Source organism: Colias philodice, chromosome 29 (assembly GCF_061535455.1).
Source record: "Colias philodice isolate Cphi_HAF_F1 chromosome 29, ilColPhil1 Martin Lab GWU primary, whole genome shotgun sequence".
Taxonomy (NCBI): domain Eukaryota; kingdom Metazoa; phylum Arthropoda; class Insecta; order Lepidoptera; family Pieridae; genus Colias; species Colias philodice.
Genome location: NC_143114.1, coordinates 3,338,432 through 3,353,727, shown reverse-complemented (window position 1 = coordinate 3,353,727; position 15,296 = coordinate 3,338,432). Strand labels below are relative to the sequence as shown.

Here is a 15,296-nt window from a genome sequence, read left to right as displayed (position 1 = left end):
TTCTTTACCGTTAGGTCCGTATGGGCTCATCATTGAAATTGTTGAATTATTTATTTTATTAAAATTATAAAATAATAAAAACCTGCGCATGCGCCTTAGAGCATTAAGGCATGCGCACATCATACATAAACAGCGCGAAATTTAAAATGGTATCGTTTCATTTATTAAATAAATCTATTGTTCTGAGAGTGCTTATTTATTAAAAACCTACTTTTCAACCTAGAATTAAAATAACCTGGTATTAGTGTCAATCTATGGTGTCAATATATTTTTTGTAGCGGCCACAGGGCCACACTACGGTCGAGGTATAGATTCGGAAAGAATAACATGCAACAAATCATTAATTTGATTCGGGATGACCTTCGCGTGGACACTCGAGGGGGCGGTATTCCAGTGGAACTGCAAGTGATGGCAGTTATTCGATATTGGGGCCGGCATGAGGTAGATGTGACTTGTGCTCTAGTTTTGGATATATACAATAGAAAAGCCTGTATACAAGGGCGGATCCAGCTTTAGTGCCAGGGGGGGGTCACATAGACGTGGTCAATTTTCAAAAGCTATATTTTTTTAATTTAATTGATACGTAGATTTAAAAAAAATGGTCAAGTGCGAGTCGGATTGGCGAACCAAGATTTCCGTACAAACATTTTTATATGTTTTAATATTAAATTTATGCTTTTTGCGATTTTTCCTTTATCTGTGCTATAAGACGTAAGGTACTTAAGTTTCTATTAAATAAAGATTAAATATCAAGATTCTGTGTTCACGGGAAGTACCCTGTAGGTTTTGATTCCTGGCAACACTTGCGAATGTTGATAAGCATGAAATGTATGTTTTAGCAATTTTTCCTCCATCTGTGCTGACATTGCTTTTAACCAAATTTCAGAACTCTGTGTTCACAGGAAGTAGTACAATACCTATAGATTTTGATTCCCTTGCGATAATGTTGAAATTTGCGATAATTTATGCAATCACGGCATAAATGGCTGTACAGCCATTTATGCCGTGATTGCGTTGGCTTATAAGTTTGATTTTTTCACAGCTATAAGGAACCGTAGATTTGAGTATTCGGTATGAATTTCAGATTGATACCTCCACGCGTTCCTGAGAAAAAGGGTCTTCACAGGCAGACAAACTTGAAAAATATATATTTTTTGCAATTATTCCTGTATCTGTACTATAAGATGTTGCTTTGTACCGAATTTCAAGATTCTGAGTTTACGGAAAGTACCCTGTAGGTTTTGAGTTTTGATTCCCTTGCGAATGTCGAAATTTGCGAAATTTTTCGGCATTTACGGCTGTATCTTCTGATTCGTTGACATAGAAGTTTGATTTTATTATAGCGTAAGGTATTTTAGACTTGAGTTTTTGGTATGAATATCAAGTTAATACATGTCAGCGTTCATGAGTAACGGGGTTGTAAGTTAAAATTTTTTTAAATATTTTTTTATCTTATAATCTAAGGCAAAATTCATGCTTTTCGAAATTAGTAAACAAAGTCGTTGTCTCTGTGCCTATGTCCCTATGTATGATTAAATCTTTAAAACTACGCAACGAATTTCGATGCAGTTTTTTTTAAAGATAGAGTGATTCAAGAGGAATAGTATATAATTTATAAGGTTTTAGAGAAAGCGGGCGAAGCCGCGGGCGGTAAGCTAGACTGCGTTATAAGACGTTTGATTGTACTAAATTTCATGACTCTGTATACTCGGGAACTACCCTGTAGGTTTTGATTTCTTAGGGAGTGTCGAAAAATTTCAGCAATTACAGCTGCATCTTTTGATTGCGTTGGCTAAAACGTTTGAATTTTTCACAGCATCAAGGGACCGTAGACCGTAGGATTTCGACATTAGCAAGGGAATCAATACCTTCAGGGAGCACCCTGTCCCGTAAACACAGTCTTGAAATTGAGTAAAAAGTATCGTGTTATAGCACAGATGTAGTAATAACTGCGAAAACCCTAATTATTTAATTAAATTAAATAATAATATATTTTTAAATAATTTTAAACTTACAATCCCTTTACTCATGAACGTCTACATGTATTTAATTGATATTCACATCAGAACTCAGGTCTATAATAACTTAAACCAGTTATTTAATTCAAATTCTATGTCAACGCAATCTGAAGAAAAAGCAACTAGAGCCGCATATTCTGTAATTCACAACTACTTGCAAGGGAATCATCAATCAAAACCTACAAGGTACTTCCCGTGAACACAGTCTTGAAATTTGGTTATAAGCAACGACTTAAGCATTTACAAGCACAGATAAAGAAAAAAATCCTTTAAACAAAATTGTAAGATACAACATAATGAAAATATGTTTGCTCGGAGTCCTCGGTGCGCGAGTCCGACGCGCACTTGGCCGATTTTTTGTTGTAATTTGACTGTATTTTATAGTGTTCATTTGAAAAAAAAATTTGCTATTTTATGTCTTATCCACGAACTGGGATATTTCGATATTTGAGGTTTTGTGTGAAAAGTGTAACAGCCAAAGTTGTAGAAAAAAAAATAATTACATACAACTTTACCATTACACTTTATTCCGCAGTTATAGTTTTTTTTTAAATCGAAAAACCTGTTATTTGTCCTTAAATTACGACCACAGGTCGACCCTAATAAATTTTTTCTATAATTTTTGTTATATTCTCTTCCGTTACCGTTTGTAATTGATTTCATCACTACATAGTATAAAACAAAGTCGCTTTCCCTGTCCCTATGTCCCTATGTCCCTTTGTACGCTTAAATCTTTGAAACTACGCAACGGATTTTGATGCGGTTTTTTTTAATAGATAGAGTGATTCAAGAGGAAGGTTTATATGTATAATAACATCCATTAAATAGTGGAGAAGTACTGTTATTTTTGAGGTTTCTAATGTGATGTCGTAAAAAATTACATTTTTTCCGCTTACATTGCAAACGCAGGCTGAGGCCTACGAGTTTTATCAAAATAATGTTCTAAATATTATACACATTGAAAAGGTCTAAAGAAAAGTCCGCGATGGTATATGTCTATCTCTTATGGATAACCCACAATAACTTTTTTTTTGTCATTTACTTTTTACGACAAATAATGGCAAATTTTCGATGCGATTTTAACCAATACAGCATTAATCCTTAACCAATTAAATACCTTGAATACATTGTTCATTTAATATAGATCTATATGGCCCTTTACACCGTATGATTTAAGTGAATATTTTCGAAGATATTACAGATTTAAAAATTGCGGGACGTAGCCTTTGCGGCGGTACCGGCCGGCCACCCGGCTATCTATTTTATACCCGTGCGAAGCCGGAGCGGGCCGTAATGTTTTTATATGTACAACGTTCACAGTTTTTCTGTAGTGTATTTAGTATCAGCATTGCACCCGTGCGAAGCCGGGGCGGGTCGCTAGTTGTTCTATATTACTTTTATGTCTCAAAATTCAATAAAAACATCATATTGAACAGTATTAATTTGTTAATTTAAAAAAGTTAATATTAAATTAGTGGTCCACTTAAGCGTCTTATTTACGGTCCATCTTGACGTACGTCCCGCCAAGGTCATACACGATGCACGACGCAAAACGACAGTGAATAGCGTTGACGTACGTCAATAATTATTATTATTATCTTGCTGGATGTGCACGACCAACTTTTCATCCAGCAAGCACCCCCACCACCGCGAACGTCGTGCAGATGGACAGTGAATAGCGCGGACGTACAGCAGATTAGTGTTGCCAACAGAAATTAATGTAAATACTTGGAAACGTGGCCTATTGATATGATTTTTTTTGTACACAGGAAATCCCAATTATCATTACTTTTGGATCAACCTTGTACACATGGACAGTTTATATTCAGAAGTTATTATTTTAAAAGAACTCCAAGGCGAATTGTTGAATAACACAGATTTTATGCAAAAGTCCACTGCAGAAAATGGCAATTTATTTAAAAAAAATTTCTTGACGAATTTGTTTGTTTAAAAAAAAATGATTAGCTTTATACTCTCTGTTCCAGCCACTTTAGCATTTACTGAAAGAGTCTTTTCGGTCATGAATGTAAAGTGGCGGGAAGAGAGAAACCGAGCTTCATTAAAAATTAATTAAAAATGAGCTCTTGAAATATATAAATTTAGATTTGAAATGTTTGGATTCATATAATTCATTTAAAAATAATGAAAAATTCTTAGTTACTGCAAAAAGTACAAAAAAATACATTTTTAAAAATATTTATTTACTCTTTATTTACCTCCTTTAAAATCAGATATACTCTATTTCTTCAAATAAAAGTTGGCAACCCTAGCCATGCTTGATGCGCGCACGATCGTCAGTAGGATACATCCAGCACCGCGGCCTTGAGCCGACGTACGTCGGGGATTGACCGTGAATAAGACGCTTTAGGTCGTGGACCTAGCCCAGGGGGGGGTCATGACCCCGTGACCCCCCCCCTGGATCCGCGCTTGCCTGTATAACGATCTATTACATTACAGATCCAAGAAGATTGTGCTGACATTCACAGAATGAGTCAACAGACACTTTCCCGTTTGTCCCGAAATGTTGCTATTGCGTTAGCTTCTAAAAGTTCGCGTTATATTAATATGCCGTCGAACTCAACCGAGGAAGCCAAAGCAATTAGGAAATTTGAGGCCATAATATGCGGGATGAAGCGTATCATTGGTGCAATAGATTGCACTCATATTAAGATACGCAAAGTGAGTGGAGAGGCTGGACAGTACTATGTTAATAGGAAGGGACATTACTCCATTAACACTCAAGTATGAACATTGTACAATAACATTTTAGTTTGATCATAGTGTATTTAAAGTAATAAATTTTCATTGTTATGTGTGCTATTATGTGTTTCTAATTTATAATAATATTGATGACAATAATTACAGGTAGTATGTGACTCTGACCTTAAAATCTGCGATATTGTGTGTCACTGGAGAGGAAGTACACATGATTCCCGCATATATAGAGAAAGCTCAATAAAGCGGAGGTTTGAGGAGAATGAATTTCATGGGAAGCTGATTGGAGATAGCGGGTATCCTTGTACTTCGCATCTTCTAACACCAATATTAAGACCAAGGACACAGGCAGAAGAAAGGTACAACCTGAGTCACATACGAACGAGGAATACTGTAGAGCGTTGCTTTGGGGTGTGGAAGCAAAGATTCCGCATACTCAACGAAACAATGCGAGGGTCTCTGCAAGTGATCAAGACCACTATTGTTGCTTGTGCAGTTTTGCACAATTTAGCAATACTCTTTAATGAGTCTATTTTAAATCAAGGTATTTGTGCAAACTAATATGTAAACAAAGTATATTTAATAATGCCAATACATAAAAAATAAGCATATTTTAATTCTTTATTTTGTATTTTTCTAGATCCTTCAGGCCTTGAAAATCAATTATTAATCGATCCAACTATCCCTGATAATATAGAAGATGAAGACGAAAATATAAACAGGGCCATTTATATTGAAACTTATTTTAATCAATAAAAACCATATTTTATTATTTTTCAAAATTTATTTTTTTTAAATGCCTCCTCTAATGCAAGTATTTGGAGCTTCTTCTCGTGAAGCTCCCTCTCTTGTTCTATTCTTAATAGGTGAAGCTCCCTCTCTTGCTCTATTCTTAATAGATGCAACTCTTGTTGTTGCTTCATTAATTCCTCCCTGCTTTTTTTTGCAAGGAGGAATAATTGATGCTCGTAATTGGAATTTGATTTCCCACTGTAAAAATAACATAAACATTAAACATTATTTCACATAAATCACAGCTGAACAATAAGCACAGGAAATTTCATGAAATTCTATTTTCAACATTACATACTTACGTTTTTTTTGGTTTAGCTTTGAAAATATGATGTGTAGGATTTATACGTGGCAATTCAGTGGAGAAATTTGGCAATTCAGGCTAAAAATAAAAAAATAATAATTATTTTAAAATAATATAAATTTTATTTATAATACTGATATTTTTGTATAACATAACTGATAAAAATATTATACAAATTATTATATAATATGATTACCTATGCATGTGCAGTGCTTTCATCATTTTCATTCAATTTCAATGTATCATCAGCAGACTCCTTAGTAACTTCCTATAAATATATAAAATATAATTACTCAATCTCACAATAAAAAACTATATATGCATAGCGCTATTATCCCTTAATGGATATTCCAAATTAAGGAATAATAGCAGTAGAAAATGTAAAAAATATAAACCTGTTGGCCATGTGTTGCATCGCTATCGAAAGGATTGTTATCAACCACAAACTCATTAGGAAGAGCTGCTATAAGCTCTTGATCTTCAGGCGGAGGACTTGGTGGCGGAGGTCCCCCGCCTGTCATGTTTCTTGCCGTTCTAAATTTGTGTTCCGAAGCCTTAGCTTTCTTCAAATTCCTCCACTGATTTTGTATTTGGCTTAAGTCCCTTTTATGGAGTGAAATGATATTATAACTGAAATATAAATACAATAATAATGTTATTACACTGTAACAATTTATTAAATACAAGAAACTGTTAGAATAAGTAAAACTAAAATAACCAAGACAAAACATCTTCCCATGCAAGTTTTTTTGCTGTATTTGTATTAGTCGACGTATCCTTATTCTCTAATATAATATGTGCTCGCTCGAGCACTAATTATTTTCGAAGCACTTTCTAAAGAGCAATATATATTTATTAATAAGCATTAAAACATGTAAGGAAATAAGTACATTCTATTAGATTTCTTGTGTACATTACGTACCTTATCCTCCTCACTCCAATTCGTCGAACGAGAACGTTTATTGATCATTGAACTCATTTTAAATTAAAACTGAATTTGAATTTATCAAAAATCTCAAATCTGTACAAATGTTTGAAATTTGAAAGTTATCAATATCCTGTCAGTTAAACGTCATACAAAATAAAGTCTACCATTCATATTTGTCAAAAAGTACATTTTTAGTCAAGTTTTACGTGAATAGCGGGTTTTATTTCGATAATGTTACTAGAAAAAAATACATATATTGACGTAACTTAGTTGAGAGACTGCTGAGATAGGTTTATAAGTACCTAAGATTATTTTAATCATTGTTTAAGGAGTTGAGAGTTATTTAACTGAGAGGTGTTTATGCAACAGATCAGTCAGTTTTTATAAGTAAGGCTGGTAATTTTTTACGACATCACATTAGAAACCTCAAAAATAGCAGTACTTCTCCACTATTTAATGGATGTTATTATACATATAAACCTTCCTCTTGAATCACTCTATCTATTAAAAGAAACTGCATCAAAATCCGTTGCGTAGTTTCAAAGATTTAAGCGTACAAAGGGACATAGGGACAGAGAAAGCGACTTTGTTTTATACTATGTATAATATAATAATGATAGTGATAGCACAGTATTACAATATTATTTCCTACAGTAAGGAAACGCCTTTGATGTCGCGCGATGCCGCCGCCAGCGTAGGTACTTACGCTGCCACACGAAAATACGCTAGGGTTGCAACAAATGGGAAATAAAACAATTGTGATTATTAATATTATGATGAAATCATTTATTCATATGTACATTCAAAATAATTGCGATTATTAAATCTGATGTAATCATTTGTTCATAAATATATAATTACAGATATTGCACTGCTAAATATTATTTACGTGGACACTTTATTTTTGGATGTTCTTAATTGTATATTATACCATTTAAGAAGTAATGCATTCGCATTGGGATGTACAATCTGATTAGAAAATAATGAGGACAACATATACATAGCTTTGATTTTAATTCAACAGATACAATTATTAATACAATCTTTCTGAAATATTGTTTCCTTCTGGGATTTCAATGTAGATTTACATCCGTAAACGGAACAGTTTTTGCGCGCCATAATAGAATATGTAAGTACCTATGTATAATAAAATTATTACACAAAAAATACGACTGCGTCGTCCTTTCGCGATAGTTAATGCAAACTCAGCGTGATTGCATTAAGCGGCCCGCGTCCCCCGACCCCCCGCCAGTTCCCCTCCGTTTCTCTGCACAAGTACATTCGTCGCCATACTGTAGGAAATATGGTGATACTGTGGTGATAGTCCGGCTAACGAAAGATAAGACTGGAAAAGGCGGCAAATTCAAAAAATCATCATATTAAGGTAACCTAATGGTAACTTAGGTTATAGTTGGAAATAAAGTTTTGATACTTTAATTTATTATTACGAGCTTTGTTTTTTTGAGAGATTAACAACCTCTACAAACTCTTCATCTATATAATATTATATATATGTAATCTGGTACAGTTATCTGATACAGATAAAAAAAAGAACAGCTAGTGAAAGTAATAAAAAACATAATAAAATACAATTAAATTTTGTTTAATCAATATAATCATATTAAATCTAAAAGCCGCGTTCAGCCGCGAATAAAGAATAAGAATCACTATCATTATCTCTGACATCATTAACTCTTCCATTTCTGCAGTTATTCCATCTTGTTTTTTTTGTACTGCTCTTCAACATGAATAACATGGTTCGGTCATAGAAGAAATCTCGTTGAGATACTGATTTTGTGTCTTTAAACATTTTGAACGGACAGATCGTTCAATTTTATATTGTTGCTTTAATAGTTTATAACTGGATTACTGGTATCATCCATGCAAAATAATAATAATAATATTAAACAAATCATATAATGTGCAATGCAATCAAGATGAAAAGTATCAAAATATCAAGTCACACTGTGTGTTTTTCCTTGAAAACTACATCTCTTTCAAATTGTTTCTTTTTAAATTTATTAATCATAGTTTAAAGTTTTCGTCATGTTTTCAACTCAGTTTTCAATTATTAGAAATCACTAAAATCCTAAGCTAAAATCGCAGAAAATAAAATCACTTTGACAAGCTTTGACACATCAACAACTCAGGTTTTAATGACAGTTAACTGTTAAGTGTTGCCAAATAAATTTTCGAAATAAAAAGCCAGTCTCATCTTTCGAACCCTTAGATCATTAAGTAATGGATAACACTCGCAGGCGTTTCCCCTTTTGCCGAGGTATAAGATTATTTTCATCGAAAAATCTTATCCTTTCATAAAAACTACTTGCGTAATCGATTACAAGCACTCTGCGTATTCGTAAAACGTCGAACGGACGTCTGCGAGTGCTCCGCTAAAAATGCCGTTTTGTACTGTCAAGTCTTGCAGAAGCAATTCAAACATGTCGAATATTAAAAAAGATGGAATAACCTTTCATTTGTGTATATTTTTTTATTTTTTTAACGTACATTTCTAATAAAATGCAATTTCTAATAATCGTCGATGTATCGTTTAGCGATATGATCAAGAAAAATAATCGAGTCATGTTTACTCGATCATTGATGCGGCCCCACGAGACTATCATGGAAAGAAAATATACAAATTTAATCTTTATGACCTAAGTGATAAAGTTGAATTTAGAACGCGATATTGAACCCCACTCCACATGACTATCTTGGAATGAAATACAAATTTAATCTTTATTATCATAGTGATAGAGTTGAATTTAAAAACTCGTCGCTTAAAAGGTCGTAAATTTTTACGACTTTCGTGACACAAATTATTTTTGTGAATGTGTGATTATGTTTCATTGTGTTTCATCAGTGTGAGTTACCCTCCCCGCACCAAAATCAGCAGAAAGTTTAGTTAGAACATTTGCCAGCGTACTCCATCCATTACTTAATGATCTAAGTTCGAACCAGACGTGACTAGTATAGATTTATTTATTGATTTAATAAATGAAACGATACCAATTTAAATTTCGCGCTGTTTATGTATGATGTGCGCATGTCTTAATGCTCTAAGGCGCATGCGCAGGTTTCAATTATTTTATAACTAGTGCCCCGGCTTCGCCCGTGGTACATATTTAGTATCCTATATCCTTCTCCTGGCTCTAAACTACCTCCCTGCCAATTTTCAGCTAAATCGGTTCAGCCGTTCTTGAGTTATAAGTGGAGTAACTAACATGACTTTCTTATAAATATATAGATTTTAATAAAATAAATAATTTAACAATTTCAATGATGGACCTATACGGACCTAACGGTAAAGAATACGATTTTGATAAAATTCGCCAATTTTGATATGGATGAGGTGCTAAAGTGTAATTTTTTTATACCCAAAATTAAAAAAAAAATATTTAAAAAAAAACTAAAGGGGACCTAACGAAAAAATTGTGGGACCTTATAGGACCTAACGAAGACCTATAGATTAAGGTCATTTTTGACCCAAAATTCTATGGATGGGGTGCTAAAGTGTAATTTTTTTATACCTAAAATTTAAAAAATTATTTAAAAAAAAACTAAAGGGGACCTAACGAAAAAATTGGTGGACCTTAAAGGACCTAACGGGGACCTAACGATCAAGGTCATTTTCGACCCAAAATTCCATAGATGGGGTGCTAAGTTTGCACTGGTCATATCTCTGGCCAAATATGGGGCGGTCACAGGGGCGGTGGACTGATTGGTGGACTGTGACTTTGACAACACAGTTGTGAGTTGACACTTGACAATATGGTTGACAATTCATCTTTTGTCTGAGCCAAAGAGTACTACTTTATTCCTCTGAGGAGTACTATAATAATACGGCAGGTCTGAGCCATCGCGTCGCTTTTGCGCGCATGCGAATAAACAATATTTATAATAATGACGTCGTAAGTTTTTTGTGTATTGTGTAATTTGTGTAATTATGGAGTAATTGTAAATATTATGAAGAAAGCAATAATGTCGTAATATAATGTAATAAAGTGGAATTATTAATTTATTTATTAAATTATTACGAAGTAAGTATATTAGTATTTGTTACCAAATATTGTTAATAGCTTAGCTTGAAGTTCTTAATAAGAAAAGTACTTCATCGAGCCTTTTATTTTGTAATCTAAGCATCGAGGTATAAAACTCTAAACATCGCAACATGTTGTAGGTATCGATTTTGTATGGTCTGTAATTAAATATTTACGATTTTAATCACGCTTGGACGATCTTAGGCGCGTGACACTTTTCTTTTATTCTAACTAGAAAACCAGTAGATACAGCTTCTTAACAAAATAATATTATTATAGCGAATGCCACAGCGAATGCTGCTTTATAATAATAGCACAGACTAATAATAGAAACTAACAGTAAAAAAAAAATAATTATTCACAATGATAATTTATATTATCTTTATTCAAGGTCTGATAAGTTTCCATGCATATTAAATGCTTATAAGAATTTATGAGATTGATATCAATCAAGTTAGATTTTATTATAAAAACAGAGCAATAATCTATACTAATATTATAAACCTGAAGAGTTTGTTTGTTTTAATGCGCTAATCTCAGGATTTACTGGACCTATTTAAAAAAATTTTGTCCTTAGCATGTGTCTGTGATCCCTGAATGTAATGGGCTATAAATATACCAAGCTGGGGGCGAGCTAGTTCTTAATATGTATTTGGTAAACACCAAACCCTTTGTAAGGATATTTGGTCACTGCAAAGAATTTAATAAAGGCCAGTTACCAAATTCACTTATGTATAGTGTAAAATGCCACATTTGCAGCATAAACAGCTGTATCTTTATAGATTCAAGAGTCAGTAGACTTGAGTATTCGATATACATGTCAGCTTGATATCTCCATTGATGAGAAAAAAGATTTTGACAAACAGACAGACAGACAGACGATAAATTAATGATCCTATAAGGGTTACTATGTTTTTTTTCTTTTGTGGTTCGGAACAATAAAAAGAAAACTATTATTAAATTATTGTATATTAAAAAATGTCCAATACTACGCTTATTATATTGTAAGGGTTACATTTTTTGTTTTCTTTTGTCGTTCAGAACAATAAAAAGAATAATCATTAAACCAAAGAAAATAAAAAAAAATTTAGTGTGGTTTTATGAAAACACGGTAAAAGTGAAACTGTTCGAACGGTTCCGAACACTGCTTTCTGTAGCGCATGTCGCGTGACGGTCGGCTGCCGAGTAGGTATACCTACTCGGCAGCCGCGATACACGCGACATGCGCTACACAGACCAAAAAGTTTGAGACGATGTAATAAAAGTTTCACTTTAAAAATGTCTCATGTTGTGTTTATTATGTTTCAGGTCATCACAATGTTGCAAGTAAGGGTAAATAAGTTAGACGATAATGAGTATAGTGTGCTGCGGAAAAAGGGCTTGTCGATACAGTGTGAATTCTGTGATAGAACATTTGATAATAGGTATGTATATGTTATTCATATTATTTTAAGAATACAAGTAAAAGAATCGAAACATGGACATCAAACTTTGATGATATTATCTTAAAACTTGTTGTGCTCTGCGGTTTCACCCGCATTGCTCCGCTCCTGTTGGTCTTAGCGTGATCATATATAGCCTTTAGCCTTCCCCGATAAATGGGCTATCTAACACCGAAATAATTTTTCAAATTGGCCCAGTAGTTCCTGAGATAAGCGCGTTCACACAAACTCTTCAGCTTTATAATATTAGTATAGAAGATTAATTAATATCCACTCTTGAGTTATTTCAGGGCCGATTTTTTAATGCTTGGATAAAACCTATTCGTCGAATAATGTACAAAACTACCATTTTAAAAACGTATTCTAATTGCCCGTATTTGACAGTTTACGTGACATTTTAATATTATCGTGTAATACTTTATTGGACAGATAAGTTTTATCCAAGCATTGAAAAATCGGCCATAAGTTGTTTTACTCTATCTGGTTAAAATATTTTAAGAATGCCATCCTCCTTCACCATCCTCAAACAACAGTTATGCAATAAGACTGTTTTGGGGTTGGTGTTTAATCTGTCATGTCCCTTATTCCCAGTCATCTAATAACCCTCCTTTTGCAATGCCATAATATATTAGGCATGGTAGTATTAACATTGACGGCGGCCGTACACGGACTGCTTGGCTTGACCAATGGCTTGAAGCCGACCGCACGGTGAACTATGAACATTTATTCACTGCCTTACACGGACTGCTCGAGCCGTCGCAACCGCTTCAAGCCGTCGACAGCTCGAGCAGTCCGTGTACGTCGCTCAGCCGTTAACTGCTCGGGCCGCCCGTGTACGGCCGCTCTATGGTATATTGTCAGACCAATCTTCCCAATTTTATTGAAATGTCTACCACTGGCCAAACTTATTTGAGTAAATTTCCTAGAGATGGAATTTTTTATCAAAAATTTACATTTATGTTTCAGGTATGCCAGCATAATCCACAACACATACCACATAGTCATACCTCTAATAAAGCAAGAACTACACCAATGTCCAGAATGTCTATTTTACTTTCAATCCATCGACGAACTAAACGACCACAAGAAAGACAAACACAAAGAAAATATAATTAACATACAGTCTATTAAAATAGAACCAGAAGTGGAATATCGAGATATATTTCTGCCGTTTACTTTTAAAATCGAGACGTGTATAGACGCGTTTAAGCCGAAATATGAAGAAGATGAATATATATTACCCGATGTGTGTAGAATGCCAATACGAACTAGTCCTTTACTATGTGATACACAGTTACAAGTTGTCGAACCTCCGAGTTTATCAATACATTACGATCAGCTCATACAGCCTGGGTTGTATAGGTGTAAATATTGTAGACAGCAATTTGTTACTAAGTAAGTATGAATGTCCTATTTATATTATAACTAGCTTTCCACCCGCAGCTTCGCCCGCGCAGTCAAAGAAAAACCCGCATAGTTCCCGTTCCCGTGGGATTTCCGGGATAAAACCTATCCTATTTCCCGTGATAAAAAGTAGCCTATGTCCTTTCTCGGATATCAAAATATCTCTATACCAAATTTCATGCAAATTGGTTCAGTAGTTAAGGCGTGATTGAGTAACAGACAGACAGACAGAGTTACTTTCGCATTTATAATATTAGTATGGATTATTACTATATAAATTATGCAGATATATGAAAAAATATGCTGAAATACAGCTTGTACAATATCAACATTAAAAAAGAGCACACGTGTCAGAAGTGAAACTTCTATGGCTTAAGATTCTAAAATACCAAAATCGACGCAATACTCCTTGATGTCGCCATGACGCGACCTTGAAACTTTAATCTCAACGCGCCTAAAGAAGTTTCACTTCAAAAATACTTGTATGCTTCTATATCTTGAGTAAAAATCATAATTCTTATAAGGTTTTTGTTTTATTTCAGATTCCAGTCAATAGAACACGAAGCAACACACATGAGGTTCAAAAGAGGCCGGCCATTGCTATGTACGATTTGCGATATGTACATAGCGGGAAACCATTGGCAACTAACAAAACACGTTGAGCAGAAACATCCGCACCGCACTAACCGGCCACGCACAAAAACAGTTTGCAAAATGTGCGGACTAAAATATCACAAATATATTCGACATCTGTTAAATTATCACCCAAACGTAGTCATAAACGACGAAGGATTTGCCGCCAAAACGCAAGACGTCAATCTGCCAAACGGCAGACAGCTGTCAAAGTCAGTTTTTAACATATGTCAGACGTGCATGCCTTTTTTGAAAAAGAAAATTAATTTGAAATACGTTATTGTGGGAAGCCTTCATGAAATGGGTGTGAGGCATAAGTGCGCGAAGTGTAAGCGAATGTTTTTCGAAATAACTTTGGTTCAAAGAATCAAAAAGGACAAGAAGGCAGTCGATAAACTCAGTTTTGAAGAGGATGCACCGAAAAAGAAGCCGACGTCGAATGAAGAGAGGTTGCGGAATATTCAAATGCGATTGAAAATGATTAATAAATTGAGTAAATTTTAATTGTTTGCCGTTTTATTTGCTGTGGGGAATTGTATGTGTCTTTTAATAAACTAAATTCTAAATTATTCTAGTCGATAAATATATCCACCATTTACAATCTTTCTGTCTCAAAAATCTGTAAAAACGAAATAATATCAAACTATCTTAACAGTCCGCTATTTTATTTTTATTTTTTCAGAAGTATATCCCGAGTGGATATTATGCTACTGAATAATAATTGTAGTAGAACAAATCTATATTACCACGGACAAAATTCATTAATTTTTTAAAAACAATAAAATGTATCTTTTGCTTGCAGTGATTGTAGGTAACTCCGCGTTTTATAAGTAAAAAGTTTAGCAGCAGGGCCGAGCCGCCCCTGTGTGCGAAGTGTGCGGCGCACACAGGCGCCAAGACAATAGGGGCGCCGCGGCCGCGCCGCCACTGCCACCAAAATTATTTTTGTTACCTATATGATTGTTTTTTGTAGTGGAGTATCGACAAGTAAGTAGGTACAATAGGCGCAACATAGGCCTT

The 15,296-nt window shown here is 34.2% G+C and overlaps 1 protein-coding gene and 1 long non-coding RNA gene across 3 annotated transcripts; one reads left to right on the top strand and one right to left on the bottom strand.

Moving 5' to 3' along the window:
- Nucleotides 1-5,536: 5,536 nt before the first annotated feature.
- On the bottom strand, nt 5,537-7,239 carry LOC149475855 (uncharacterized). 2 transcript variants are annotated; one of them, XR_016318024.1, is made up of 5 exons: nt 6,752-7,239; nt 6,225-6,459; nt 6,026-6,097; nt 5,828-5,907; nt 5,537-5,723 (listed from the first exon to the last, which is right to left on the bottom strand). It is a non-coding gene; the product is annotated as an uncharacterized LOC149475855 (long non-coding RNA). The 2 variants fall into 2 exon arrangements; XR_016318025.1 differs by lacking the exon at nt 6,752-7,239 and adding an exon at nt 6,548-6,731.
- A 3,386-nt stretch (nt 7,240-10,625) lies between these two features.
- On the top strand, nt 10,626-14,803 carry LOC149475854 (uncharacterized). The gene is made up of 4 exons (XM_089712907.1): nt 10,626-10,668; nt 12,106-12,221; nt 13,206-13,634; nt 14,186-14,803. Exons 1-4 carry the CDS (start codon nt 10,636-10,638, stop codon nt 14,778-14,780), a joined length of 1,173 nt encoding a protein of 390 aa, XP_089569033.1. The 5' UTR covers nt 10,626-10,635; the 3' UTR covers nt 14,781-14,803.
- Nucleotides 14,804-15,296: the final 493 nt, after the last annotated feature.

Bases quoted from the DNA above. Each gene is read 5' to 3' on its own strand.
- LOC149475854 (XM_089712907.1), top strand. From the start codon at position 10,636: ATGCGAATAAACAATATTTATAATAATGACGTC. The intron at 10,669-12,105 runs GTAAGTTTTTTG...ATTATGTTTCAG, and splicing joins ATATTTATAATAATGACGTC to GTCATCACAATGTTGCAAGT. The intron at 13,635-14,185 runs GTAAGTATGAAT...GTTTTATTTCAG, and splicing joins AGACAGCAATTTGTTACTAA to ATTCCAGTCAATAGAACACG.